Consider the following 27,995-nt stretch of genomic DNA (forward strand, 5'->3'; position numbering starts at 1 on the left):
CAGAAGCTTTCGATGGCGGCTTCAGGTGACAGATTGGGGGTGGATTGGCCACCTCTACCCATGAATGATGATCATCAGGGTGATGGTCAGCTCTCTGGTCGCCGGGTTAATCTGCACCCAAGGAGGGGTTGAGGCAGAGAGTTAACCTGAACAAACCAGTGTCAACTTGGGAAGGAATCCATTCTCAACGACAAAGAACGAAATGGGAAGGAGAAATTAAGAAACATCTTTTCATTTCTGAATCCCAGCTTCTGGAGAAGGAGTTGGAGGAATTGGAAGGAGCCAGCCGACGGCTAGAAGTGGCAATTGGAAAGTTGCAAGTATTCAAAGGCATGGCGCCACAACAAAGGCCTCTGATGAGGTCCAAGCTGAAAAAGATGGTAGGGATGGTGGCCCAAATTCTAATATGGGTTTGTCTCATAGCAGTATCCATAACCATTCCTGGAAACCTATTGGGCCAAGGTGGATATGGATATCCAAGGCCCGTGTGGCACAGGGGTTTGGCTACCCGGCAACCAAGGGTGAGGTACAGCGATATGGGCATCTTGCCCGCTGTGTCAAGCGCCTAGGTCCTCCACCGCTGCTCACTCAATCCTTTGCTGAGATTGTCAAGGTTGATATGGCGAGGAGAGAGCAGGAGCAGTGTCCATGGAAGCGCCGCTCCGAGGACTGGATGGAGGAGGATGATCTGCTGGGAGAGGACATACACCGCGAGCAAGATCTAAGTTTGAAGCTTCAGCGAGGCTCTGGAGGTGAGGGATCCAGCCGCCAGAACCTAGGAGGCAACAACTATACCAGGGGTGGTCATGGGGGTTGGGACCATGGGAGTGATGGTCGTGGTTACAGATTGCCAGAAGGTAATCAGCAAGGGGCGTGTGGTATTGCTCAAGGCCAAGCAGTGGGCAGAGATCTGGATAGAGCTGCTCGTAACCCTGGTGAGGATATGGGCAAAGTAATTTAAATCAACAGAGGAGGGCAAGGAGCTCAAGGAACTTGGAGACCCAAAGTACCTACCAAGGACAGGAATTATTACCAGGAGGGCAAAGCTCTGGAGATCAAGTGCTTTCGTTGCTTAGAGACAGGCCACCACCAATCTGATTGTACCAAAGATCCAGTCCGTTACAAGTGTAAGCAGAAAGGACATATGGCAGTAGATTGTGGAATGGCCAAAGGCAAAATTCAGATGTTTGGGTTTGGGATTCCAAGTAAAGGTTTCTATTCTATTGAGATCCCTGAAACTCGGGTACATCAGATTCAGGCAGCAGGAGTGGTGATAGTTCTGGAGGGAGATGCTGATGAGGATAAGATAAATGTGGAGCTGAGGTTAGTGGTCAATGATAAGTGGGACTTCAAGCCCAGGAAGATGACCAACAATGAGTTCTTGGTGATTTTTCCTGACAAGGGTACTTTGGAAACATTTTCAAGGTTTGCTGGTTTTGATCTCTCAATTTACAATCTGAAGGTTAAGATCACCAAGTCAAATGTTGACCCCACCACTTCCTCTGTGTTACAATCCTGCTGGGTGAGAATTAGCAACATTCCCCCAATTGCTAGGGAGGAATCTGTGGTGAGGGAACTAGCATCTCTTGTTGGACAGCCTGTGATGGTTGATGAGCTGAGTCTGATTAGAGAGGAACCAGTGAGAGTTAAGGTAAATTGCAGAGATCCATCAGTTATCAGATGTGTGATTGAAATCTTTTTCAACAAAGTGGGCCATGAAGTTAAGTTCATATCTGAGGGAAGTCTTGGGATGAATCTGGATCCTAGAGGGGGTCCACCAGGAACAGGAAAGAAGGATGATAAGTCTGAAAGGAAAGATCAAAGGGATGCAGATAGCTCTAAAGGTAAGAGGAAGAGTGACAAGTTTGACAGGATTGGGAACATTGACAAAGATCATGATTCAAGTTATGGGGGGAGCCAAGATGCTATGGAGCAAGATGACTTAGGTACAGGGCAAATGAAGAATCTTCCAATTACAGCATTCCACCCAAATTTGGGCATGATAGAGCTTGCTACTATTATCAAGGATAATTCGCTAAACAGATATGGGATCCAACTGCTGCAGTGATTCAGCATGGTGCTATCTCTGAACAACAGCAGTGTGCTCTTAAGGAAACAGTAGCTAATCAAGAGCAAAAGGAAAACCAGAATGATGATAGTAATAGTGAGGAACAAACTATACAGATGGAGGATGTCCCTGATCATCAAATCATTGTCCAGGGAAGTATGGGTCCATATCTGATGGATAAAGAAAAATGGCCTAAGCTGACTATACCTACTGCAACTGAGGTAGAGATTGATGGAGTCTCTGGAAAAGCTGTCCCAGATCAGCCAGATACATGAAAATTCACAAGTTAGTGGATCTGGACAAGGGGATGCTGATTCAAACCAAGCTATATGCATGTCTAAGCAGGTGATAGTGATATCAGATGAAGATGATGTAGGGGATGTGGGAGTGATCACTCAAGAATCTGAGATCATGGATACACAGGATTTTGAGGATATAGAATCCTTTCCTGCTGAGGATATGACTGATGACACAGAGCAGTGAACTTGGGTTAGCTCCTCTAAAAAGAAGACAAAGAAGAAGAATGGAGGCAGGGTGACTATTGCCACAAGAGCGAGCAGCAGGGTCCCAAAGGATGGGAGATTTATGCTGGAGAAAGCTACTCAACGGGCTCAGACAAAAAATGACACGTCAAAAGGTATTTTTGATTCTAACCAATTTCTGGTTCTAAACAATTTAAGTAATGAATATATTCAGGATGTTGCTACTTCTCTTGATCTAGATATTGTTAATATTGATACCCAAATTGAAGTGTTTAGAGTAGAAGAAAAAGTAAGAGCTGCTTTAGCAGAGGCCAATTACAAGGAGTATTTGGCTTCTGTTAATAGCAAAACTGCCCCTCAAGGAGAGGAGGCTATTCAGGAATATAGCTTGAGTGTGGTTGTCAAGGGCGTTGAGGGATAGGGTAGGCGCACCCCGGTACGTAGTTCGTAGCTGCGATCCGTTTTGGGGCGAAGTTTTACCCCTCAGTGCCCATTTTGTTGAGAGAGGGAGAAGGAGAGATAATTATTCTTGCTTAATCCCAAATGACGGATTACAAGAACTCTTATAGGCCATAGCCTCAACAGATTCTAACAAATCACTCCTAAATCAGAGGCCCCTTGATTGGCTTTCCTTTAATCTAGCCACTTTCTAAACCAAGCCCTGCGTTGGTGCCTGCCGCGGTGACCGCGGTGCCCGCATCGCCCTGGCGTGTTGCTGCACGCCGCGCATCTCGGGCCCTTCTATTCCTGGAGTATGTGCGGCCCCACATGACATCTCTCCCCCCGTCGAGGAGCAGCTCGTCCTCGAGCTGGAAGGCCAGGTACTTGGCGGCGAAGGCCTCGACGTCTTCCCATGTAGCCGATGCAGCCGACTCGTCCTTCCACTGGACAAGGACCTGGCACACACTGCGCGCCAATCGTGCCCGCACGGCCCGCTCCGGCTCTAGAATCGACGCACCATGGTGGATGGGGAGCAGTGGTGGTGGAGCATCCGGTTGCCGCCCGTGGAACTTCTTGAGGAGACCGATGTGGAACATATCGTGCAGCCGAGTGCGAGGCGGAAGGGCCAGGCGGACAGCGACGTCATTGATGAGTTCGACGACGTAATAGGGCCCGAAGTAGCGCGGCTTGAGCTTGCTGGTGACGGCCTGGGGAATGGACGAAGCTGCCCGCTGACGAAGACGAAGTAATGGAGATGGGGATCCCGATCTTCCGCCAGGTGATGGTAACTATCGTTGTGGCGGAGAATGACACACCGATCCGGCTTTAGATCGAAAGATCGAACCCTGCAATTTTAGCACCACAGCTCCTTTGGTTATCAACCAAGTCACGAACCAGGTTGACCTCGCCAAGAAGGCTAATCCCTGCCTGCGCAACGAAGACCACAAGTAAGAACAAGAAAGAACGCAACCAAATTGCAGATGAATGATTAAACTCACGAAGTTGGGGTCTCACAAACCGATGAACGGCGAAACTGTTCTTGACAGATTAATCTAAGCAAAACCCGAACCATAATGACAGCGGCGGCGTATGATTATAAAGGTCTTAGGGTCGTCGCCTACCCTGGACGTGCCCCCCTAATAGGCCCAAACACGATACACGGTCCAACGGACCAAAAGAAGGTGTCGCAGCACCCTGGTAGATTCTGGACGCTGACTTGTTTGACGATTTCCGTTGATTCCGAAGAGCTTTTGACGTAAAACCACTTGGATTGACTTCCTTATCAAATTATCTTTCCATCCATATGTGGATCATCGAAAACGAAGTCCGGATGCGTCCTGGGTGACCAGTTTAAGGTAGACTGGTTCTGGAGGTCGAGACAGACTCGAATTCTTGTTGGATTGGGCCTCTGGCTTGTGTTGGACGTCCTTGCTGGTCATCATCACCTCCACCACTTCCTCTAAGTCCTTCATGACCCTCTCCATTGTTCCTAAGCAAGATAACATCATTAGGTAGTAGTCTATTCTCAAAAGTATAAAAAGTATCGCTTAAGAACGAGCTCACCTCTAAATTGAGTTGTCGCTTTCGAGCCCGGGTCATTGGACCTTGTATGACGGTTGGAGGATCAGCGGGTACCTCTGAAGAAGTGATGTCCTCATCATCCTCTCCCTCTTGAATTGGAGTCGTCCTCAACTCAAGCTCATCTTCTCCCAAATAATGTTTTAAATCTGTAATGTTAAAGGTGGGACTAACCAGTGTTTTCCTAAACGCTAAACGGTAAACAGTCGGTCACCTACCGTTTAGCTATTATTCGGGCTAAACGGTCAATTAAACGGGCTAAACGATCAATTAAACGGGGTAAACGGACGATTAAACGGAAACGGACGGAAACGGCGCACCACCGTGTAGCGTGTACACGGCGTGTACACGGGCTACACGGCCGTGTAGGCGAACAGTGGGACTAACCCCGAACTCGGGTGGTAATTCAAGTTTGTAGGCATTATCATTTATTTTCTCAATGATCTTATAAGGACCAGCTGCTCTTGGCATTCATTTAGACTTACGTAGCCCAGGAAATCTATCTTTTCTTAAATGTAACCAAACCAAATCACTCTATTCAAGTTTAATCTATTTTCTACCTTTACTACCAGCAATTCTATACTTTTCATTCATGCTATCAATATTTGCTTTAGTTGTTTCATGCAACTTACGAATAAAATCAACACGCTCTCTAGTATCACTATGTATTCTCTCAGTGGTAGGTAAAGGCAAAAGATCAATAAGAGCACGGGGGTTAAAACCATACACTACCTGAAAAGGACTTACCTTGGTGGTGGAATGTTCTGTCCTGTTATATGCAAACTCCTCATGCGGCAAACACTCTTCCCACATCTTCAAATTGTGCTTCAAAATGGCTCTCAACATGGTGGACAATGTTCGATTCACAACCTCAGTTTGCCCATCAGTTTGGGGATGACATGTTGTAGAAAACAGTAGTTTGGTCCCTAATTTGTTCCACAACGTGCGCCAAAAATGACTCAAAAATTTTGCATCACGATCTGAAACAATAGTAGAAGGCATACCATGTAAGCGAACGATTTCTTGAAAGAAAAGGTCAGCAATATAAACAGCATCGTTACTCTTATGACAAGAAATAAAATGTGCCATCTTAGAAAAACGATCAACCACCTCAAAAATACTATCCCTCCTCTTAGTCCTTGACAAACCCAACACAAAATTCATAGATATATCAGCCCAAGGAGTAGAAGAAATAGGAAGAGGCATATACAAACCATGTGGATTCAACCGTGACTTAGCTTTTTGACATGTGGCACACCGAGCCACGTATCGCTCTACATCTCGCCTCATCCTTGGTCAAAAGAAGTGTGTGGACAGCACCTCCTCCGTCTTCTTGGCACCAAAATGTCCCATCAATCCGTCTTTATGTGCCTCCTGCAACAACAAAAGACGAACGGGACCAACTGGAATGCATAGGCGGTTAGCTCTAAACAAAAACCCATCGCTGATCATAAACTTATTCCATGTGCGTCCCTCTCTACAATTAAGCAACACATCCTTAAAATCAGGATCAAGCGCATATTGTTTTTTAATGGATTAAAGATAAAAAATCCGGCAATCAAGTTGGGACAGCAATGTATATCTTCTAGACAAAGCATCAGCAATCACATTATCATTCCATTTCTTGTGTTTGATAATATAAGGAGAAGATTCAATAAATTCAACCCATTTAGCATGCCTACGATTCAGATTATTTTGAGAGCGAAGATACTTAAGCGTTTCATAATCAGAATGAATAACAAATTCTTTAGGCCACAAATATAGACGCCACGTCTCTAAAGAACAAACAAGTGCATACAATTCTTTATCATACGTGGAAAAATTAAGAACATGACCATGTAATTTTTCACTAAAGTAAACAACTGGTTTACCATCTTGCATCAAAACACCACCAATGCCAACTCAACTAGCATCACATTCTAGCTCAAAAGTCTTACCAAAATTTGGAAGTTGCAGCAATGGTGCGTGTGTAAGTTTGTCCTTCAAAGTGTCAAATAACTCCTCTTGTGCCTCTTCCTAATGAAACACCACTCCTTTCTTCATCAACTCATGTAATGGGACAGCAATGGTGCTGTAATCTTTGATGAAGCAGCGGTAGAATTCTGCAAGACCAAGAAAACTCCTCACCTGTGTGACGGTTTGGGAAACCGGCCAGCTCTTTATGGCTTCAATTTTCATCTCGTCCGTCTCAATTCCCTATGGAGTTACAACATAGCCAAGAAAAGAAACTCGATCCGTGCAAAAGATGCACTTCTCAAGGTTACCAAATAAACGTACATCACGTAAAGCATTAAAAACAGCACGTAAGTGATTCATATGTTCATCAAAAGACTTGCTGTAAATCAATATATCATCAAAGTAAACTACCACAAAATATCCAATAAAAGCTCTTAAAACCTCATTCATTAAGCACATGAAAGTTCCAGGTGCATTTGTCGAACCAAAAGGCATTACTAACCACTCATACAACCCGAATTTGATTTTAAACGCAGTTTTCCATTCATCTCCAAGTTTCATTCTAATTTAGTGGTAGCCACTTCGCAAGTCCATCTTAGTGAAAATTATAGAACCACCTAACTCATCTAGCATGTCGTCTAGCCTAGAAATAGGATGACGATACCGAATGGTAATATTATTGATGGCTCTACAATCAACACACGTACGTCAAGTTTCATCTTTCTTAGGAACCAAAAGTACAGAAATGGCACAAGGACTAAGGTTTTCACGTACATACCCATGGTCCAAAAGATCTTGGACTTGCCGCTGAATTTCCTTAGTCTCCTCAGGATTGGTTCGATAGGCAGCTCGGTTGGGCAAGGTTGCTCCCGGAATCAAATCGATTTGATGCTCTATCCCTCTTATAGGTGGCAGCCCCGGAGGTATCTCAGCTGGAAAAATGTCCTCATACTCATACAAAAGGTTAGTGACAGTAGGAGGTACCGAGCTAACAATACCATCAAGCGAAAACATAGCTCGTTTGCATACCAAAGCATAGCAAATATCATCATAAAAAATTTCAGCAAAGTCACATTTTGTTGCAAGCATAACACCACCCTTCAATTTAATCCCCTCAGCCTTAGAAATAGATGTAGACTTATTCTTTTTTTAGGTGAGAAAATAGAATTAGTAACTTGTTGATTTTAGATTGAACATCATTGAAACTAGCAGCACGTTCTCTATCAGCTTATATAATTTGAGCAGGGGTCAAAGGTATCAAAGTAATTTTCTTTCCTTTATACATAAAAGTATATTTATTACTTCTACCATGGTGTATAGCATCATTATCATGTTCCCAAGGACGACCCAATAAGAGTGAACAAGCTTGCATAGGTACCACATCACAATCAACAAAATCAGCATAAGAACCAATGAAAAATAAAACTCTGCAAGTTTGTGTTTTCTTTGCTTTACCAGAATCATTTAGCCACTAAATATGGTATGGACATGGGTGTGGGCGTGTGGTCAAGCCAAGCTTCTTGACCAAATCAGAACTCACCAAATTGTTGCAGCTACCTACATCAATAATGACACGTGCTCGACGGTCGCTGATGACGAAGAAAATCTGGAACAAGTTATGGCGTTGTAGCTTCTCAGGTTGCTGGACTTATGAGCTGAGCACCCGCTGTACAATGATGCTCCTATAGGACGCCGTGGCCTCGTCACCAAGGACTTCGCCGTCCTCCTCATCTGCATCTTGGTCTTCTTCATCCTCAATGTCAGAGGTGCTGATGTAACCATCTTCTATAGCAATATATGTCCGCTGACTTGGGTAGTCCTTCTACACATGGCCAATGCCATGGCAGCGGTGGCACTGAATACCCGAAGTGCGTCCCGTCGATGCAACAGACGAGGAACTCTTGGTAGGCACCTGCAAAATTTTTTTACCTAAATCTGAAGGTCGTGCGGAAGGTGCCTTAGGTGCAGCGGAAACTCCAGAGGTTGCTGGTCGCTTGCTCGCTGGTGGAGGCGACCAAAAAATGGTTGGCGTGGTCAGCCCCGAAGATGGTGCCGAGCGTGGCGTGTATGTGCTGGTGCTGACCTTGCTCTTGCCCTGCTGTTCACGCCCCTGCAATTCCTTTTCTGCAAGCATAGCAAACTAAAACAACTGGTTGATAGTGTTAAATTTTTTATAATCAACATTGTCCTGAATCTCACGCCTCAAACCCGAATAAAAACGACAAATGGCATCTTCGTTTCCCTCCACAACACTACAGCGTACCATTCCCTTTTGGAGCTCACTATAGTAATCCTGTACAGATTTATCTCCTTGTTCTAAACGCATCAATTTCTTATGCAAGTTTCTATGATAAGGAGGAACAAAACGATCACACATAGCTACCTTAAGTTCTTCCCACGTACCAGGTAAAGCATTCTGTGCAGCTAGCCCATTCCACCAAATAATGGCAAAATCCTTAAACTCACTAGTAGCTTGTCTAACTCTATGCTGCTCAGGTACAAGGTGTGCACTAAACTTTTGTTCTACTGTCATCTCCCAATTAAGATATCCCTCAACATCATAATGACCCGAAAAAGATGGTATTGTGAACTTAATTTTAGCATAAGGATCATCGGGCACACGGTGATTATTACCTACGGTGGTGGTGGACACCACCCATACCTATTGTGTTGCGGTGAAAACGTTGTCGTAATCTCTCTTGTCGGAAAGCTGCTCGACCTATGTTTCCGTTGGCATCATACACCATGTCTTGACCATTGGTGTTGCTGCCAGAGACGTCGTTGCTGCCCGCCACAAAGGTTTCCAACTCAGTAACCTTATCGGTTAGCGTAGAAATTCGTTTGTCCACTCTCTCCATGCTGTTGTCAATGTTGAGTTCAATGAGTGCGTCAGTGACGGCCTTCCTGACGGCCTCATTCATCATTTTTTGGGCATCCTCTACATCAGCTTGTAGTTGCTCTTGGCTGACACACTCGTTGAAACCCTTAGGATTGTTATCTTCAGTCTGATCACCTCCTGCCATTGTAAACACAAAAACAGGAACAAACAGTGAAAGTTATCCCTACCACTACGTGGTTGTAGTGGTGTCACTTTTCACAGCAAGTGGAAGCGTCTTATCAAGTTCTTACAAAGTTCTTATTAATGCAAGCAATGGACGGTACAACTGGTAGCTGGTTCGTGATACCTGTGAGGTAGTGGTACCGAGATTGCAAGGTCCTTTTTCTGTACTGATCTGAAGAATTTGTGGAGCTTGGAAGGCAAACAAAGAGTAATATGTATATCTGGCACACAGGTCAGTAACAGAAAGTAATGCTGAATTATAGTCCAAAGTACTTGTTCTCGTTGCTGGTCTAAAATGCTCCAAGTACCAGGTGTATAACAAACAAGCAAGTATGGTGGATAGCAAGGTGATAGATGTGTGAAAAACAAGTATAGTGGATGGAAACAGCAACACAAACAAGGAACCAGACAGCACAAGCAAACACAACTCACTTTGGTCTTCTCTATGTGCTCCTCTAGATATTGTTCCTCTTTTGTTCCTCTTTTTTTTTTATTTTTTGGGCTGTCGTTGTTTTTTAGGAAATTTTGACTTTTTTATTTTATTTTTTTTGATATTTTTTCTTTACTTAGGAGCACAAAAGAAGTAACCACAGAAAATATGAGCTCAAACAAGTGTAAGACGTGGCTTGTGGAATTTTTAGAAAACTTGCTCAAAATTGATAAAAACCTTGTGACCACGAAAAGAGGATCTTGTGACCACTTTTTGACCAATCTAAAAATTTTGAACCCGACACGGCGGGGGATGGATGGATCCGAAATTTTTTTCTGATCGATTTTGATATATGGAACGTCGAAATTGGAGTCCGTATGCGAAAACTAGACCAGTTTTAAGAATTGGCTCCGAATTAGAGGACAAAACGGGAACAATATGCGCAAAATTGGTCACAACAGCAAAGATTTGATGGAAACGATAGGGGAAAACACACGAACTGGACTCTAACACGACCTAACCAGCAAAAGACCTCAACCAGGACACAAACTCAACACGACGGACTCTGAAACTGAAATATGCAAAGGCTATGGCGCTGAAGGTTCTAGGACAAGAAAAACGAGTATGGCGTTGGACTATGTGACGAATGCGAAACACTCAAAGTAGGGAATAAATGTGAACCTGACGGTATACCTTAGCTCTGATACCACTTAATGGAGACGGGGATCCCAATCTTCCGTCAGGTGATGATAACTATCGTTGTGGCAGAGAATGACACACCGATCCAGCTTTAGATCGAAAGATCGAACCCTGCAATCTTAGCACCACAGCTCCTCTGGTTATCAACCGAGTCATGAACCAGGTTGACCTCGCCAAGAAGGCTAATCCCTGCCTGCTTAATGAAGAACACAAGCAAGAACAAGAAAGAACGCAACCAAATTGCAGATGAATGATTAAACTCACAAAGTTGGGGTCTTACTAACCGATGAACGACGAAACTATTCTTGACAGATTAATCTAAGCAAAACCCGAACCCTAATGACGGCGGCGGCGTATGATTATAAAGGTCTTAGGGTCGTCGTCTACCCTGGACGCGCCCCCTAATGGGCCCAAACACGATACACGGTCCAACGGACCAAAAGAAGGTGTCGCAGCACCCTGGCAGATTTTGGACGCTGACTTGTTTCGACGATTCCCGTTGATTCTGAAGAGCTTTTGACGTGAAACCACTTGGATTGGTTTCCTTATCAAATTATCTTTCCATCCATATGTGGATCATAAAAAACGGAGTCCGGATGCGTCCTGGGTGACCATTTTAAGGCAGACTGGTCCTGGAGGCCGAGGCAGACTTGAATTCTTGTTGGACTGGGCCTCCGGCTTGTGTTGGACGTCCTTGCTGGTCATCACCTCCACCACTTCCTCTAAGTCCTTCATGACCCTCTCCAATGTTCCTAAGCAAGATAACATCATTAGGTAGTAGTCTATTCTCAAAAGTATGAAAAGTATCGCTTAAGAACGAGCTCACCTCTAAATTGAGTTGTCGCTTTCAAGCCCGGGTCATTGGACCTTGCATGACGGTTGGAGGATCAGCGGGTACCTCTGAAGAAGTGATGTCCTCATCACGAAAGAGGGCCCAATCGCCCACCTGATACGCGACATGACGGTGGAGCTTGTCATAGTGCTTCTTCTGGACCACCTGTGCCTGCTCCAGGCGATAGTGGATGTCCGCCAGGAACTCGTCACACTCCTCCATGTTCCTAGCGACGGCGGCCACCCATGTGTCCCCCGTGTCATAAGACCGAATGGTCGGAGGATCGTGCCCGTAGACGACGCGGAACGGCGTGTCCCGCAGCGAGGACTGGTAGGCGGTGTTGTAGACATACTCCGCCTATGACAACTAGCGCGGCCACTGTCAAGGTCGATCGCCGGTGAGGCAGCGCAGGTACATGACGATGATGCGGTTGGCAGCTTCTGACTGGCCGTTGGACTGAGGGTGGAACGCTGAGGTCATGTGGAGCTTGGCGCCCATCAAGCGCATGAGCTCTCGCCAGAACGTTGAGGTGAAGACCGGATCACGGTCGAACACCATGGACTGGGGGACGCCGTGAAGCCGCACTATATTGGTGAAGAAGGCTTGCGCGACGGACTCGGCGGAGTATGGGTGCGTCAGGGGAATGAAGTGGCAGTACTTGCCGAACCTATCCACCACCGTCAAGATGACGAACTTGCCACGGACACACGGCAATGCCTCCACGAAGTCGAGCGCGATGTCCGTCCAGACACCCTGGGGTACGGGCAGGGGAAGTAGAAGTCCCATCGGGTGGAGGTGCTCCGATTTGTACCTCTGACATGTCATGCACGAGCACACGAGGTCCTGCACCAACTGTTGCATGTTAGGAAAATGAAAGTCGCGTCAGAGGCGATGTAGTGTGCGCTGGACCCCTTCATGCCCGTCCTCGTGCACGGCCACCATGATCTCCTAGACGAGCGGGGACGCTAGGGGGATGTAGAGGCGGCTGCCGAACTGGACCATGCTGTCGACGAGCGTCCATGGTGCGCCGCGGTGGCCCGCACGGAGCTCATCCCGTATGGCGACGAGGGCAGGGTCGGTGTCCTACGCTTGACGGAGGCGCGTGACGAAGTCGAAACACGGGGTGGAGATGGCGAAAATGACCCCCTCATCCATGTCACGGCGAGACATGGCGTTCGCCACCACGTTCGCCGCGCCCGGCTTGTACTCGACGGAGAAGTCAAAGCCCAACAGTTTCCCCACCCAGTGGTGCTGGGGAATCATGGCGAGACGCGGATCCAACAGGTACTTGAGGCTGTAATGATCCGTCTTGATGAGGAATCGGTGGCCCCAGAGGTACGGTCTCCAGTGCCATATGGTGTGGACGAGGCCGATGAGCTCCCGCTCATAGGCGGCGAGGGAGCGATGGCGTGGCACGATGGGGTGGCTGAAGAACGCAATCGGGTGCGCGTCCTGGATGAGCACTGCACCGAACCCATGCGAAGAAGCGTCGCACTCCACGACGAAGTCCTTGGCGAAGTCCGTCATCGCTAGGATCGGGGCCGAGGTGACCGTCGCCTTGAGCGCGTCGAAGGCCGCAGCTGCTGTGTCGGTCCAGGAGAACCCTTCCTTCTTGAGGAGGGCTGTCAGCGGCGCGGCGACAAAGCTGAAGTTGTGGACGAATTTGCGGTAGTACCTGGCCAAGCCAAGGAAACCGCGCACCGCTCGCGCCAAACGTGGCACCGACCAGTCATGGTGGCCTTCACCTTGGCCGGATCCATGGCGACGCCTGCCTTGGAGATGACGTGGCCGAGGTACGAAACGGAGGCGACGCCGAAGGCGCACTTCGCCCGCTTGACGAAGAGATGGTGCTGGCACAGCATGGAGGACGACGTGGAGGTAGCGAAGGTGGTCGGCCCATATCTTGTTGTATATCAAAATGTCGTCAAAGAAGACAAGGACAAACCGGCGGAGGAAGGGTCGCAAGACGTCGTTCATGAGCGCCTGGAATGTCGCTGGGGCGTTGCACAGCCCGAACGACATCACCAAGAACTCGTAGAGGCCCTCGTGTGTGCGGAACGCCGTCTTGTGAGCATCACCCGACCGCATGCGAACTTGGTGGTACCCGGAGCGAAGGTCCAGCTTGGAGAAGAATCGAGCGCCATGGAGTTCGTCGAGCAGTTTGTCCACTACAGGAATGGGGAACGCGTCCTTGACGGTGAGGGCGTTTGGGGCGCGGTAGTCGACGCAGAAGCGCTAGGATCCCTCCGCCTTCCTGACGAGGAGGACCGGTGAAGAAAACGTCGACGCGCTGCTGCAGATGATGCCCTGCTCCAACATGGCGGTGCATTGCCACTTCAACTCGTCCTTGTGGGATGCAGGGTACAGGTACGGGCGGACCGCCACCAGCTGCGCGCCCGGCTTGAGGACGATGCTATGGTCGTGGGCGCGCGGAGGCGGGAGCCCCTGAGGCTCAGCGAAGATGTCCCCAAAAGATGACAGCAGTTCATCCAGGAGGGACTCGCTGGCTGTCGTGGTGTGGACGGCGGGCGCGCTGGTCGTCGCCACACCTGTCCAGCACACGGCGCGCCCCTAACGCTGGAAGGACATCTTCCGCGCGCTGAAGTCCCAGAGAACCGCCCCCAAGGTCGTCAGCCACTGCGTGCCGAGGACCAGGTCTTACCCGACGAGTGGCATCACAAAGAGATCCACACAGAACGTGTCGTTGTCGATGGTGAGCGGTGCCTACCGAATGACGCCAGGGCAGGAGACGTGCCTGCCATTCGCCACTATCGCCGTGAGGTGTGGGCGACGTTGCAGAGGCAGCCCGGTACGGAGGGCCGCGTCCTCGATGATGAAGTTGTGCATGGATCCTAAGTCGAGGAGCACGGTGAAGACGGTGGCGCCCACGGCCACCTGGACCTGCATGGTGTCACTGAAGGACACCCCAGCGATTGCGTTGAGGGAGAAGTGCGGGGCCTCCCCGGCGGCGTCCTCATCAGCAGTGGCCCTGTCGTCGGTGTCGTCCTCGATGATGCTATCGAGGAGGAACAACCGCTTGCAGACCCGATTGTGCTCGCGACCAAACTTTTCATCGCAGTTGTAGTAGAGACTGAGGCGACGACGCTCCTCCTGTTTCGCCTGAGTCAGCTGACGAACCGACCGGCCCTCCACTGTGATCGTGGCTGGCGCGGCCTTGTCCACCGGGGGCGCTGGCAGGGCGAGTCACGGTGCGGGCGTCGGCAGGAGCGACCGATCACGTGGGGGAACGCATGCCGCGGGTGCGACGTAGCTGTTCCGCAATCGATCTTGCGGGCGAGGCTCATGGCCGCCACCAGCGACTGGGGATTGTGGATCTCCACATCATGGCTGAGCGGTGGAAGGAGGCCAGCGGTGAACAGCTGGAAGTGCTGTGCCTCGTCCAGGCGGCCCACGCGAGGTAGCAGGGCCTAGAATCGGTCCTGGTACTCCTCCACGGTACCGGTTCGGTGGCAAGCCGCCAACTCGTCGAGGGGGTTGGATCAGAGGGGAGGCCCAAAGCACAGGTGGAGGAGCTCCTTGAAATGGCGCCAGGAAGGAGTACCCTCGTCCTGTTGGACTTGGTAGTACCACAGCTGGGCGCCGTCCTCGAGGTTGTACGACGCCATCTAGAATTTCTCCTCCATGATTTGCTGTTGATGAAAATAAGATTCATAGCGATTGATAAAGATCAGGGGATCCGACTTGCCATCGTAGCGCTGGAAGTCGAGCTTTTGGAAACGCAACGGTCGATCTTGGTGGTGCTCCCCTGACCCGGAGTGTGCGGAGGTTGACGATCCGCCCGGCGGCGGGCGCGCAGCATCCAGGCGCTGGATGGCCGGGGTGTTGGCCTCCACGGACGTCTGGAGGGTCCTGATGGACACGACCAGGGAGTCCAAGGTCGCTTGCAAGGCAGCGTTGGTGGTGTTGTTGACGGTGTTGTCGCCCATGGCGTTTACGCGAGGCGAGGGTGACGGCGCGGCGGCTGAGGGTGGTGCGGCGGCTGGGGTTGGTGAAGGGGCACGGGATGAACTGGATCGCCTAGACCGTGATACCAGGTTGTCAAGGGCATCGAGGGATAGGGTAGGCGCACCTCGGCTACGTAGTTCGTAGTCGCGATCTGTGTTGGGACGAGGTTTTACCCCTCAGCGCCCATTTTGTTGAGAGAGGGAGAAGGAGAGATAATTGTTCTCGCTTAATCCCAAATGACGGATTACAAGGACTCTTATAGTCCATAGCCTCAACAGACTCTAACAAATCACTCCTAAATCAGAGGCCCCTTAATTGGTGCTCCTTTAATCTAGCCACTTTCCAAACCGAGCCCTGCGCTGGTGCCTGTCGCGGTGATTGCGGCGCCTGCGTCGCCTTGGCACACTGCTGCACGCCACGCATCTCGGGCCCTTCTATTCCTAGCGTATGTGCGGCCCCACGTGACAGTGGTAGACAATACAACAAGGGGGTTTGCCGTTGAGTCTAGCACAGGAACTAATACAGTAATCCCTAGGAAGAGGGGGAGACAAAAAAAATCGTCTAAATGAGATTCCTATTCTGGAATGTTAGGGGGTTGGGTAAGAGTAGTAGGAGAAAACAGGTTCAAGAGTTTATTGAAGAACATAATTTACAAGTGGTAGGGCTACAGGACACTATAAAAGAGTCTTTTTCAAATAGAGATCTGTTGGATCTGGCAGGGAACAAGGTGTTCTCCTGGAAATGGTCCCCTTCTAAAGGGAGGTCTGGAGGTATCTTGATGGGGATTAATCAAGAGAATCTGGAAATGGAAAGTTATGAAGTTTTGGAATATTGTGTGGTCATGACTATTTGGAATAGGTTATCTAATTTCAGATGGGTCATGGTGACTGTCTACGGGCCTGTACAACACGATCTCTCGGGGGATTTTCTTACTAAACTTGGCTCAGTTTGTCAGCAAACAATTCTACTTATCATCATTGGAGGGGATTTCAATTTGATAAGGGAAGAATCAGACAAGAACTCTGATAATATCAATTATCACTTGATGGATCAATTCAATGATTTCATAGGGGATCAACAGCTGAGGGAACTCAAAAGGTCTGGGTAGAGGTACACATGGACCAATAAGCAAGACAAACCAGTCATGGTTAACTTGGATAGGGTGTTTTTTTTCTATTGGATGGGAGGAGAACTTCCCTTTGTCACTTTCTTGGTGTCTGACCAGGGTAGGTTCAGATCATTCCCCAGTCATTGTTGATGATGGGGAAAGTCTAGCTACTAGACCTAGATATTTCTTCTTTGATCAGTAATGGATGCTGGTAGACAGCTTCAGAGACTTGACTACACAGATATGGAGAGAGTCTAAGGCAAGGTGCCCTGATGCTTGCTATTCCTTAGATTGTTGGCATGGATGCTTGGTTTGGTTAAGAACCAAACTAAAAGGTTGGTGTTGGGAGTATGCCCTAGAGATAATCATAGAGATGGTTATATTACCTTGTATCCATGATATATTATGAGTTCATTGAATTTCCATTAAAGACAACCTGTATCGATTAGCAATTATGTGAATTCTTTGTGAAACTCTTTTACTTGTATGGTTATTCTAATGTTGTCCCTGGTCAGAGTTCGTGTGAGGACACACATGAATAATGGATCAACACATTATTAGTTGATGACTATGTTTCACAAGTCATAGACATGGAGATGTCAAACTAATAATGTGGGCACATGTATGACATGGGGTTGGACTGACCCAACGTGAGATGTTATTATCTCTATTCACATCATGTACGTTATGTCCTTAGACCTAAGATTGTCATATGTATTCAAGATGTGAAACAACCTACTCAGGGACTATCAAACGCTACTCCGTGACAGAGTAGTTATAAAGGTGGATTTTTGGATTTGTCAGGAAACATGCTATGAGACATAGACAATCAAGAAGGAATTTGCCCCTCTCTATATGAGAGTGATATCACTAGATCACTCTAATGATTAGATCAAGAAATACATGGCCGTGCTTGGGTTAAGTGTTAACCTATGAGTTGGACCAAATATCGTGAGGCTAGGGAATAACAGGTATGTGGTTTTGTGGTGGTTCATCTGATATGATCTTTGCGTACGCATAGGAGTTGACATGCCTTGCTAGAGGCCGCTATCAACTAATGGCTGAGTAGGAGTACTCAGGCCATGTCTATATGTGCATGAACCCATAGGGTCGCACGCTTAAGGGGCTGGAAGCCTAATTCGGATTGGATCCGAGTTAGACAAGGCTTAGGGTTACTAATGGGCCTCCAACTCGGGAGCTCATTAGGGACACCTATAAATAAGTGCGGTAGGCAACGGGGCTAGGTATCCATGCCTTTTTGGCAGCCGCCGCCGCCTATCCTACGTCCATGCCTGCTGCTCCTCACGGACCTAGCAGTCCGGAGGCACGACGCTTCCTCCCTGTACATGTGGATACCTCGGAGGTGCTGCATCTGGAGCACAAGGACGAAACGCACGAAGGGGACGGACGTACGGACGACCTTGCAACTGCACAGCACTGCTACGACGCGTACAACTACATCGAGTCGCTTCCGCTGCACCTACGCGTCTAGTGGTAATCCCGTGATCTATAACTGGCAGTAGATCCTGGTTTATGAGGTCGAATTTTTTGTTTTCCGGCTAGCGTAGCATCCTCATAACCCTTCAGTGGTATCTGAGCCGTTACTGCGTTGTTATAGGTTCGGATGAGTGCGTATGAAGATATGCGTGGTTGTAGATGAGTCTCTGATCATGGTTCGTGATTTTACCGTGTTGGTCTTGTAGCGATCTACTCGTACCGGTCGGAATTCCGCCATCCGAGTTAAGTGATACATGTAAATCCAGTCATGGCAAGATGGAGATCAATTAGATTGATCGAATCGAACCTAGGTCAAGTGCCGAGCACATGTGATGCGCAACGGTGATAGATTGGATCTACCGTCGGGCGTCGGGGTGCAAGAAAAAGTGTTGTTCGGTAAAACAACCATAACTTTTGCATACGACCTCGTATTGAGACGAACTCTAAATGAAAATTGTAGAGAAATTTTTTTACATCCGATTCTCACCCCCTTTGGTGGTTTTGCTGAAATTAGATTTGCGAAAAACGGCCGGGAAGATGGTGTTTTCGATGTTTTAAGATTAGACGTCGGAATCGGATAACTCTGTTTTGCAGGAATTTATGACTGGTATAGCCCTTATGTGTATGTGATGCATGTATGTAATTAATTCATGTCTTGCATGTCGTGAGTATGACAATATGGCTGGAGCCACAAAGATATTGTCAATTTGATGTAATGGCATGCGTGCCAAACTATGATGATCCTATCCGCGACTATGTAATTTTCTTCACTGCCTTGCGTTAGTGATAGCTAGTCTTGGTGGACTCATCACTGAAGGATGGCATACATGGATCATGGAGATGGAGATCATCATGAGGAACAGTTCGATGGAGATGGAGATCCCCAAAGGAACAATGGGCTATATCATGTCATATCTGTGTTAATGTCGTTCTTACTATGTTCTACTTTCACGTGCGATAATGTTTTTGTCTACATGCGATGGTGAAGTAGAACGATCCCTTCGGCAATGTTTAAGTTAAAATGCTTCCCAAACCTTGCACTGTCATGTGTCTTGTACAATCGATGGTGGGTCTATGAAATTAGGGTGCCACTGGTTTTCCTTGACTAGACATGTTCGTATCGGATACTTACAGCAGAAGGGTTGGTTACTTAGACAAGGTCATCCTAACAGGTTAGGGACCTTGGAGCATGAATAGTTGGGCACCAAAGCATAGAGATGCTACCCAACAACAAGAGTCATATGTGATATGATTAGCAAAGAGTTGCTTACCAATCTACCATGTCTTATAATGGTGATGCTAAAGCTCACTAGTAGACTTGTTAGTTGTGGGTCTTGAATCACTAAGTTTCAAGAGAGGGATATTGATTTTAGTGGGAGTAGATTCTATTAAAGGTTAATATTGTTTACTCTGTCTTGGATACATTGTCTTAGTATTTTGCATTACTTTTGTTGTAGATAAATGGCGTCTAGCAATCAACCATTTACTTTGCGTTCAATTCTTGAGAAAGATAAGTTGAATGCAAATAAACTATGCGGATTGGATCCGCAACCTGAGAATTGTTCTCAGGGCTGAGAAAAAGGAAGAAATTCTAGACACCCCATTACCAGAAGAGCCTGCTGATAATGCACCTGCTGCAGAGAAAAACGCTTACAAGAGAGCATGTGATGCTGATCTTGAAGTGAATTGCCTTATGCTTGCTTGTATGGAACCAGATCTGCAGTTGTAGTTTGACAATAACCATGCAAGCACATGATATGATCGTGGCGCTCAATGATATGTTCCAGACTCAAGCCAGGACTGAAAGGTTCAATGTCTCAAAGGCTTTTGCTGAAACCAAGCTAGCAGAGGGCACAATAGTTGGGCCACATGTGATCAAAATGGTTGGTTACACTCAGAGGTTGGAGAAGCTAGGCTTCCCAATTGACCCTGAATTAGCTACTGATTTTATTCTCGCTGTCTCTTCCGCCTAGCTATGGAAATTTCGTCGTGAACTACCATATGCATGAGGCGGAGAAGGGCTTGAATGAATTATGTGGCATGCTTAAAACAACAGAGGCTGATATCAAGAAAGGTGTTGGCAGTAGCCATGTGATGGCGGTCCAAAACAAGCCTAAGTTTAAGAAGAAGGGCAATTCTTGGAAGAAGAAAAAGGGCAAGGCTAAAGATGAGATCTCTAAGCCAAACCCACCTGCGCCCAAGGCTGGACCACCTGCTGATGCTGAGTGCTTTCATTGTCATGGGAAAGGTCACTGGAAGAGGAACTGCAAGCTGTACCTGAATCCATTAAGGATCGCGTCAGTAAAGGTACTCCCTGTAGCTTGTACACTTGTTGTCTATGTTACGGACATTTTCCTTGCTAATTCTTATATTAATTCTTGGGTATTTGATACTGGATCGGTTGCTCATATTTGCAATACGATGCAGGGAATGATAAGAAGTAGAAGCGTGGAAAAGGGAGAAGTTGATTTCCGCGTGGGCAATAATGCAAGAGTTGCTATGTTGAACGTCGGGACGATGCAACTCCTCCCGTCAGGATTTATTATGGAGTTGAATAATTGTTATTTTGTTCCTAGTTTAAGTCGAAACATTGTGTCACCTTCATGTTTGATGAAGGATGGTTATTCATTTGCGAGTAAAGACAATGGTTGTGTGATCTGTAAAAATGGCATGTTTGTGGCTTCTGCATCCATTGTGAATGGGTTATTTATTTTAAATCTTGAAGATGCTCCTATCTATAATATAAAGTGCTAAAATGCCTCGGCTTAATGAGTTAAGTCCTACCTATATGTGGCATTGTCATTTAGGTCATATAAGTGAGAATCGCATGAAGAGGCTCCATTCTGATGGGCTTTTAACTTCGTTTGATTTTGAATCATACGAGACATGTGAGGCTTGCCTACTGGGCAAGATGACCAAGACGTCCTTCATAGGTTTTCCTGAGAGGGCGGCAGACTTGCTGGAACTCATACATACTGATGTGTGCGGACCAATGAGTACGACAGCAAGATGCGGATTCCTAATACTTCATAACCTTCACTGATGACTTTAGTAGATATGGCTATGTCTACTTAATGAGACATAAGTCTGAGACATTTGAAAAGTTCAAGGAGTTTCAGAGTGAAGTAGAGAATCAACGTGGCAAGAAAATTAAGGCTTTGCGATCTGATCGTGGAGGCGAATATTTGAGCCACGAGTTTAGCAATCATCTAAAGAGTTGCGGAATTGTTCCACAGCTTACGCCACCTGGAACGTCTCAGAGAAATGGCGTGTCCGAGCGACAGTAATCGGACTTTGTTGGACATGGTTTGGTCTATGATGAGCCAGTCAGACCTACCGTTATCATTTTGGGGATACGCTCTAGAAACAGCCGCTTTCACATTGAATAGGGTACCATTTAAGTCCGTAGTTAAGACACCACATGAGATGTGGACTGGTAAGAGTCCCAGTTTGTCTTTTCTAAAAATTTGGGGTTGTGAAGTTTATGTCAAACGACTTATGACAGATAAACTAACACCCAAGTCAGACAAATGCTTTTTCATGGGATATCTGAAGGAAACATTAGGGTATTACTTCTACAACCGATCAGAGGGCAAAGTGTTTGTTGCTCGGAACGGTGTTTTCTTAGTGAAAGAGTTTCTCAAAAGAGAGAAAAGTGGACAGAAGGTGTATCTTGAAGAAGTTCAAGATGAGCCAGTTGGGAAGGACTCTACGAGTGATGCTAATATAGCAGAACAAGTTGAGATACCCGTGGCAATAGAAACACCGCCACAACCACGAAGGTCAGCAAGAATCCATGAGTTGCGTGGGGATTTGTTATTGTTAGACGATGACGAACCTGCGACTTATGCTGGAAGCAATGATGGACCCAGATTCTGAGAAATGGCAAAGTGCCATGAGATCCGAGATAGATTCCATGGGAAACAATCAAGTTTGGAACTTGGTTGACCCGCCTGATGGGGTTAGACCCATAGAGTGCAAATGGATCTATAAAAAGAAAAAGGATATGGATGAAAACGTTCACATCTATAAAGCTCGACTTGTTGCAAAGGGTTTTCGGCAAGTTCAAGGAATTGACTACGATGAGACTTTCTCGCTGGTAGCGATGCTTAAATCTATCCGGATCATTCTAGCAATAGCTGCTTATTTCGATTATGAGATATGGCAGATGGATGTTAAAACAGCCTTTCTAAATGGAAATTTGGATGAGGACGTGTATATGATATAGCCCGAAGGTTTTGTTGATCCAAACAATGCTGGAAAAAATTTGCAAGCTTCAGAAATCCATTTATGGGTTAAAGCAAGCATCTCGGAGTTGGAACATTCGTTTTGATGAAGTGGTCAAAGGGTTTGGCTTCCGTCAGAATGAAGAAGAACCTTGTGTTTACAAGAAGGAAAGTGGGAGCGCTGTTGTATTTCTGATCTTGTATGTGGATGACATATTATTGATTGGGAATGACATTCCTATGTTGCAATCCGTAAAGACTTCACTGAATAATAATTTTTCTATGAAGGATTTAGGAGAAGCAGCATACATTTTGGGCATCAGGATCTATAGAGATAGATCGAAGAGGCTTATAGGATTAAGCCAAGATACGTACATTGACAAGGTGTTGAAACGATTCAACATGGAACAGTCCAAGAAAGGGTTCTTGCCTATGTCACATGGTATGCGCTTTAGCGATAAACAGTGTCCTTCGACAGCTGATGAGCGGAAGCGCATGAGTAAGGTTCCATATGCCTCGGCAGTTGGTTCCATCATGTACGCCATGATATGTACTCGCCCAGATGTCTCATATGCTCTAAGTGTTGCGAGCAGGTACCAAGCTGATCCAGGAGAGAGTCACTGGACACTTGTTAAAAACATTCTTAAGTACTTGAGAAGGACTAAAGATGTGTTCCTAATCTATGGAGGTGAGGAGGAGCTCGTTGTAAATGGTTACACCGATGCTAGCTTCCAAACTGACACGGATGATTCACATTCTCAATCAGGTTTTGTGTTCACAATAAATGGTGGTGCTGTAAGTTGGAAAAGTTCCAAGCAGGAGACGGTGACCGATTCTACAGCAGAGGCCGAGTACATTGCAGCTTCTGGAGCTGCGAAGGAAGGTGTTTGGATGAGGAGGTTCCTCATTGAACTTGGTGTGTTTTCGAATGCGTCCAGCCCATTGAATCTACATTGTGACAACAATGGGGCAATTGCGCAGGCTAAGGAGCCAAGGAATCACCAAAAGAACAAACATGTACTGCGGAAATTTCACCTCATTCGAGAGTTCGTTAGACGAGATGAGATCAAGATGTGCAAGATACACACATATTTGAATGTTGCAGATCCTTTGACAAAGGCTCTTCCACAGCCTAAGCATGAGGCGTACATGAGAGCTATGGATATTAGATATCTTCGAGATTAACTCTAGTGCAAGTGGGAGATTGTTGGGAGTATGCCCTAGAGATAATCATAGAGATGATTATATTGCCTTGTATCCATGATATATTATGAGTTCATTGAATTTCCATTAAAGACAACCTGTATCGATTAGCAATTATGTGAATTGTTTGTGAAACTCTTTTACCTGTATGGTTATTCTAATGTTGTCCCTGGTCAGAGTTCGTGTGAGGACACACATGAATAATGGATCAACACATTATTAGTTGATGACTATGTTTCACAAGTCATAGACATGGAGATGTCAAACTAATAATGTGGGCACATGTATGACATGGGGCTGGACTGACCCAATGTGAGATGTTGTTATTATCTCTATTCACATCATGTACGTTATGTCCTTAGACCTGAGATTGTTGTATGTATTCAAGATGTGAAACGACCTACTCAGGGACTATCAAACGCTACTCCGTGACAGGGTAGTTATAAAGGTGGTTTTTTGGGTTTGTCGGGAAACATGCTATGAGACATAGACAATCAAGAAGGAATTTGCCCCTCTCTATATGAGAGAGATATCACTGGATCACTCTAATGATTAGATCAAGAAATGCATGGCCGTGCTTGGGTTAAGTGTTAACCTATGAGTTGGACCAAATATCGTGAGGCAAGGGAATAACAAGTATGTGGTTTTATGGTGGTTCGTCTGATATGATCTTTGCGTACGCATAGAAGTTGACATGCTTTGCTAGAGGCCGCTATCAACTAATGGCCGAGTAGGAGTACTCGGGCCATGTCTATGTGTGCGTGAACCCATAGGGTCGCACGCTTAAGGGGCTGGAAGCCTAATTCGGATTGGATCCGAGTTAGACAAGGCTTAGGGTTACTAATGGGCCTCCAACTCGGGAGCTCATTAGGGACGCCTATAAATAAGTGGGGTGGGCAACGGGGCTAGGTATCCACGCCTTTTTAGGCAGCCGCCGCCGCTCATCCTACTGCCCGCGCCTGCTGCTCCTCGCGGACCTAGCAATCCGGAGGCGCGACGCTTCCTCCCTGTACGCGTGGATACCTCGGAGGTGCTGCATCTGGAGCACAAGGACGAACCGCACGAAGGGGACGGACGTACGGACGACCTTGCAACTGCATGGCACTGCTACTGACCCGTACGACTACATCGAGTCGCTTCCGCTGCACCTGCGCGTCTAGTGGTAATCCCGTGATCTATAACTGGCAGTAGATCCTGGTTTATGAGGTCGAATTTTTTGTTTTCCGGCTAGCGTAGCATCCTCATAACCCTTCAGTTGGAACATTAAGAGAATAGGGGAAAAAAAGAAGAAAAAGGAGCTTATGGATGAGCTCTATACACATAGATTGTCAGGCTGAGCTAAGTGAGCTCAGTCAAGAAGAATGGATTCATAGATACACGGTTGAAAGATATTTGGAGGATCTCTATGCTGAAGAAGAATTATACTGGAGACAAATAATGGGCAAACACTGGTTATGGCTGGTGACTCAAACACCAAATTCTTCCACCAATTTGCAAATGGGAGAAGAAAAGGGACCATCATTCAACTGGAAACTGACCAGGGTGTGGTCACAACCCAGGAGGAGATTATGCCCCATGTTATTCAATTTTACAAAAACCTATTTGGGCCTATGGAGCAAAGACTTATTTTCCTATCAAATAACTTTTGGCCTGATAGTGGTAAAGTCAAGGAGGCTGGTAAGGAAGATCTGATTAAAGTATTTTCAGAAGATGAGGTTAAGCATGCAGTTTTCGATATGAAACAGGATGCTGCTCCTGGCCCAAATGGTTTTGGTGCCACCTTTTTTCAGAAATTCTGGGAAGTCATTAAAGGGAGACCTGGATATAAAGAGGTTAAACTTTGGGGTCATAACTTTAGTTCCTAAGGTTCAGGAGGTTAGCACAATAAAGCAGTATACGCCGATTTGTCTTCTTAATGTGGATTACAAGGGCTTCACTAAAGTTCTTATAGAAAGATTGACTCCTGTGGCAAATGATGTCATTGGAGATAATCAAACTGGGTTTATTAAGGGAAGAAGCATCTTAGAAGGAGTTGTCATTCTTCATGAGGTTATACATTCTTTAAGGAATGATAGGAAGAAAGGAATGATCTTTAAAATAGACTTTGAAAAAGCCTATGACAGGGTGAGATGGGATTTTTTAGAAGAAGTATTGCATGGTAAAGGCTTTCCTGAGAAATGGGTTAATTGGGTTATGCAAACTGTCAGAGGTGGACAAGTTTGTATCAATATTAATGGGACAAGGGGTCCCTATTTTAGAACTCTGCGGGGTTTAAGACAAGGTGATCCCTTGTCACCCCTGTTATTCAACTTAGTAGCTGACGCCTTGAGTTCAATGTTGGACAAAGCTGTGGAAAAGCATTTGATTGTGGGGGTGTTGGACTCATTGATTGATAAAGGCATCTCTCATATCCAATACGCTGATGACACTATAATCATGACAGATGGATCTGATCAGTCTATTACAAACCTAAAATTTTTGCTTTACTGCTTTGAGTGGTTATCTGGCTTAAAGATTAATTATCACAAAAGCGAGGTGCTATTGTTTGGCTATTCTCAGGCAGATAAGGAGAGGAAGGCTAATATGCTAAACTGTAAGCTTGGGGAGTTGCCAATCAAATATCTAGGTATTCCTGTGTCTGACAAGGTGTTAAGCATAGGTGCTTTCCAGGGTCTGCCGGCTAAAATGGTCAAGAGGCTTGATCCTTGGAAAGGCTAGTTTATGACCTCTGGTGGGAAGCTGATCCTAACAAACTCCTGCCTAAGTAATCTTCCAATGTATGTTATGGGATTTTATATGCTTCCAAGGGGGTGCATAAAAAGATGGATACTATCAGATCCAAATTCTTCTGGCAAGGGGCTGGGGACCAATTTAAGTATCACATGGTTAAATGGATAGCTGTGTCTAAGCCAAAAGCCCAGGGGGGGCTGGGCATTATTAATACCTACCTCATGAATGAATGCCTAATCACAAAATGGATCTGGAAAATTGATAAAAGACCTGACGAGCTCTGTTATAAGCCGTTGGATGCCAAGTACATGAAAGGAAAAGGTTTCATGGGCTCCTCCTACCAGGGCACTTCCCAATTCTGGAAAGGCTTACATAAGGTGAAGCATTTGTACAAATGGGGAGCTGAGTATAATGTGCATAAAGGGGAAACTGTGAGGTTTTGGCATGATACTTGGATTGGTGGGATCCCCTTAAAATTACAATATAGACTGATCTTTGAAATCTGTCAAAACCCAGAAGCTACAGTTAAGAGTCTGTGGAAAGAAAGTGGATGGATATCCCTCTTAGAAGAAGCCTGCATGGGGCCACGCTTGATGAATGGAATGATCTGCAGGGAGTGCTGCAGGATGTGGGTCTGGATGGGTTAGAAGATGATGAAGTAACTGGGTTCTGGAAAAATCCAGGAATTTTTCAACTAAATCACTATATACTTGTCTTACTCATGGGGGAGTTAAGGACAAGTTAACTGATATGATTTGGAAATGTAGGATCCCATTGAAAGTTAAGGTTTTCCTCTGGCAAGTTTTTCATAGGAAATTACAGACTGCTTTATCTCTGACAAAACGGGGATGGCAGGGGAGCCCTCTCTGTTGTATATGTCCTGAGATTGAAACTGTTAACCACCTTTTCTTTGGGTGCGCCTTTGCACAATATATTTGGAGTTGCATAAGGGATGCTTTCAATCTACAGGATTTCCCAACATCCATACAAGATGTTATCTCACAATGGATGCCAAGGAGGCTCGGGATACCTAAGAAACTATGTTTCACGTTTTTTGCAGGTGTAGGCTTGGGCGATCTGGAAGAATAGGAATAAGATGGCCATTGAGAAACTTTTTCCTAATACACCTGACGCAGTGATTCACACGGCTATCAATTTTGTGCAGACATGGGTGGATTTGCAAAGGGAGAACGACAAAGCCAAGATGAAGGCGATGGCTCAATCCTTGTCTGACTGGATGCTGCAGAAGGATCAACTTGCCGGCCCCTTTTCAGATGTTGCTGTAATTTAGACTTGTTTCTTGTTAGCGCTGTGGGGTTTGTTCTTGCTTTAGTGCTGGTCGCTTGGTTATTGTGATAGGTTACTCTCCAGGGTAGGAGTCCCTTCGGGTTTCTGTTTGGTGCTTTCGTTCTGCATTTCAAACTGGTATCCCCAGTATGTAAGACCTTGTATTGGCTTTCTTAAAAGCCGAGTTAATCTCCTTAAAAAAAAAGGGTATGGCGGGGCATACCGGAGTACCCTGTGGCTCCGCCACTGTTTCCCAATGCAATCCCCAAAGCTTTAAGCTTTGCATGCCTTCCACTCCTGCTATATATTTAGCGGAAAGGTCTCTTCTATCTGCCATCGAATGTGCCATGCATGTATAGTATCTCGCTGTCGCACTACTGCTGTCAAAGCATCTCTATCTTTGCACTAGCTACGTACGCCAGTCCAGGTTC

At 46.3% G+C, this 27,995-nt stretch overlaps 1 protein-coding gene across 1 annotated transcript; it reads left to right on the forward strand.

The window, feature by feature from the left end:
* Positions 1-303: 303 nt before the first annotated feature.
* LOC136472647 (uncharacterized) lies at positions 304-27,781 on the forward strand. The gene is made up of 2 exons (XM_066470355.1): positions 304-2,705; positions 27,443-27,781. The coding sequence occupies exon 1, from the start codon at positions 1,145-1,147 to the stop codon at positions 2,066-2,068; it is 924 nt and encodes a 307-aa protein (XP_066326452.1). The 5' UTR covers positions 304-1,144; the 3' UTR covers positions 2,069-2,705; positions 27,443-27,781.
* Positions 27,782-27,995: the final 214 nt, after the last annotated feature.

This window comes from Miscanthus floridulus, chromosome 8, assembly GCF_019320115.1.
Source record: "Miscanthus floridulus cultivar M001 chromosome 8, ASM1932011v1, whole genome shotgun sequence".
NCBI classification, from domain to species: domain Eukaryota; kingdom Viridiplantae; phylum Streptophyta; class Magnoliopsida; order Poales; family Poaceae; genus Miscanthus; species Miscanthus floridulus.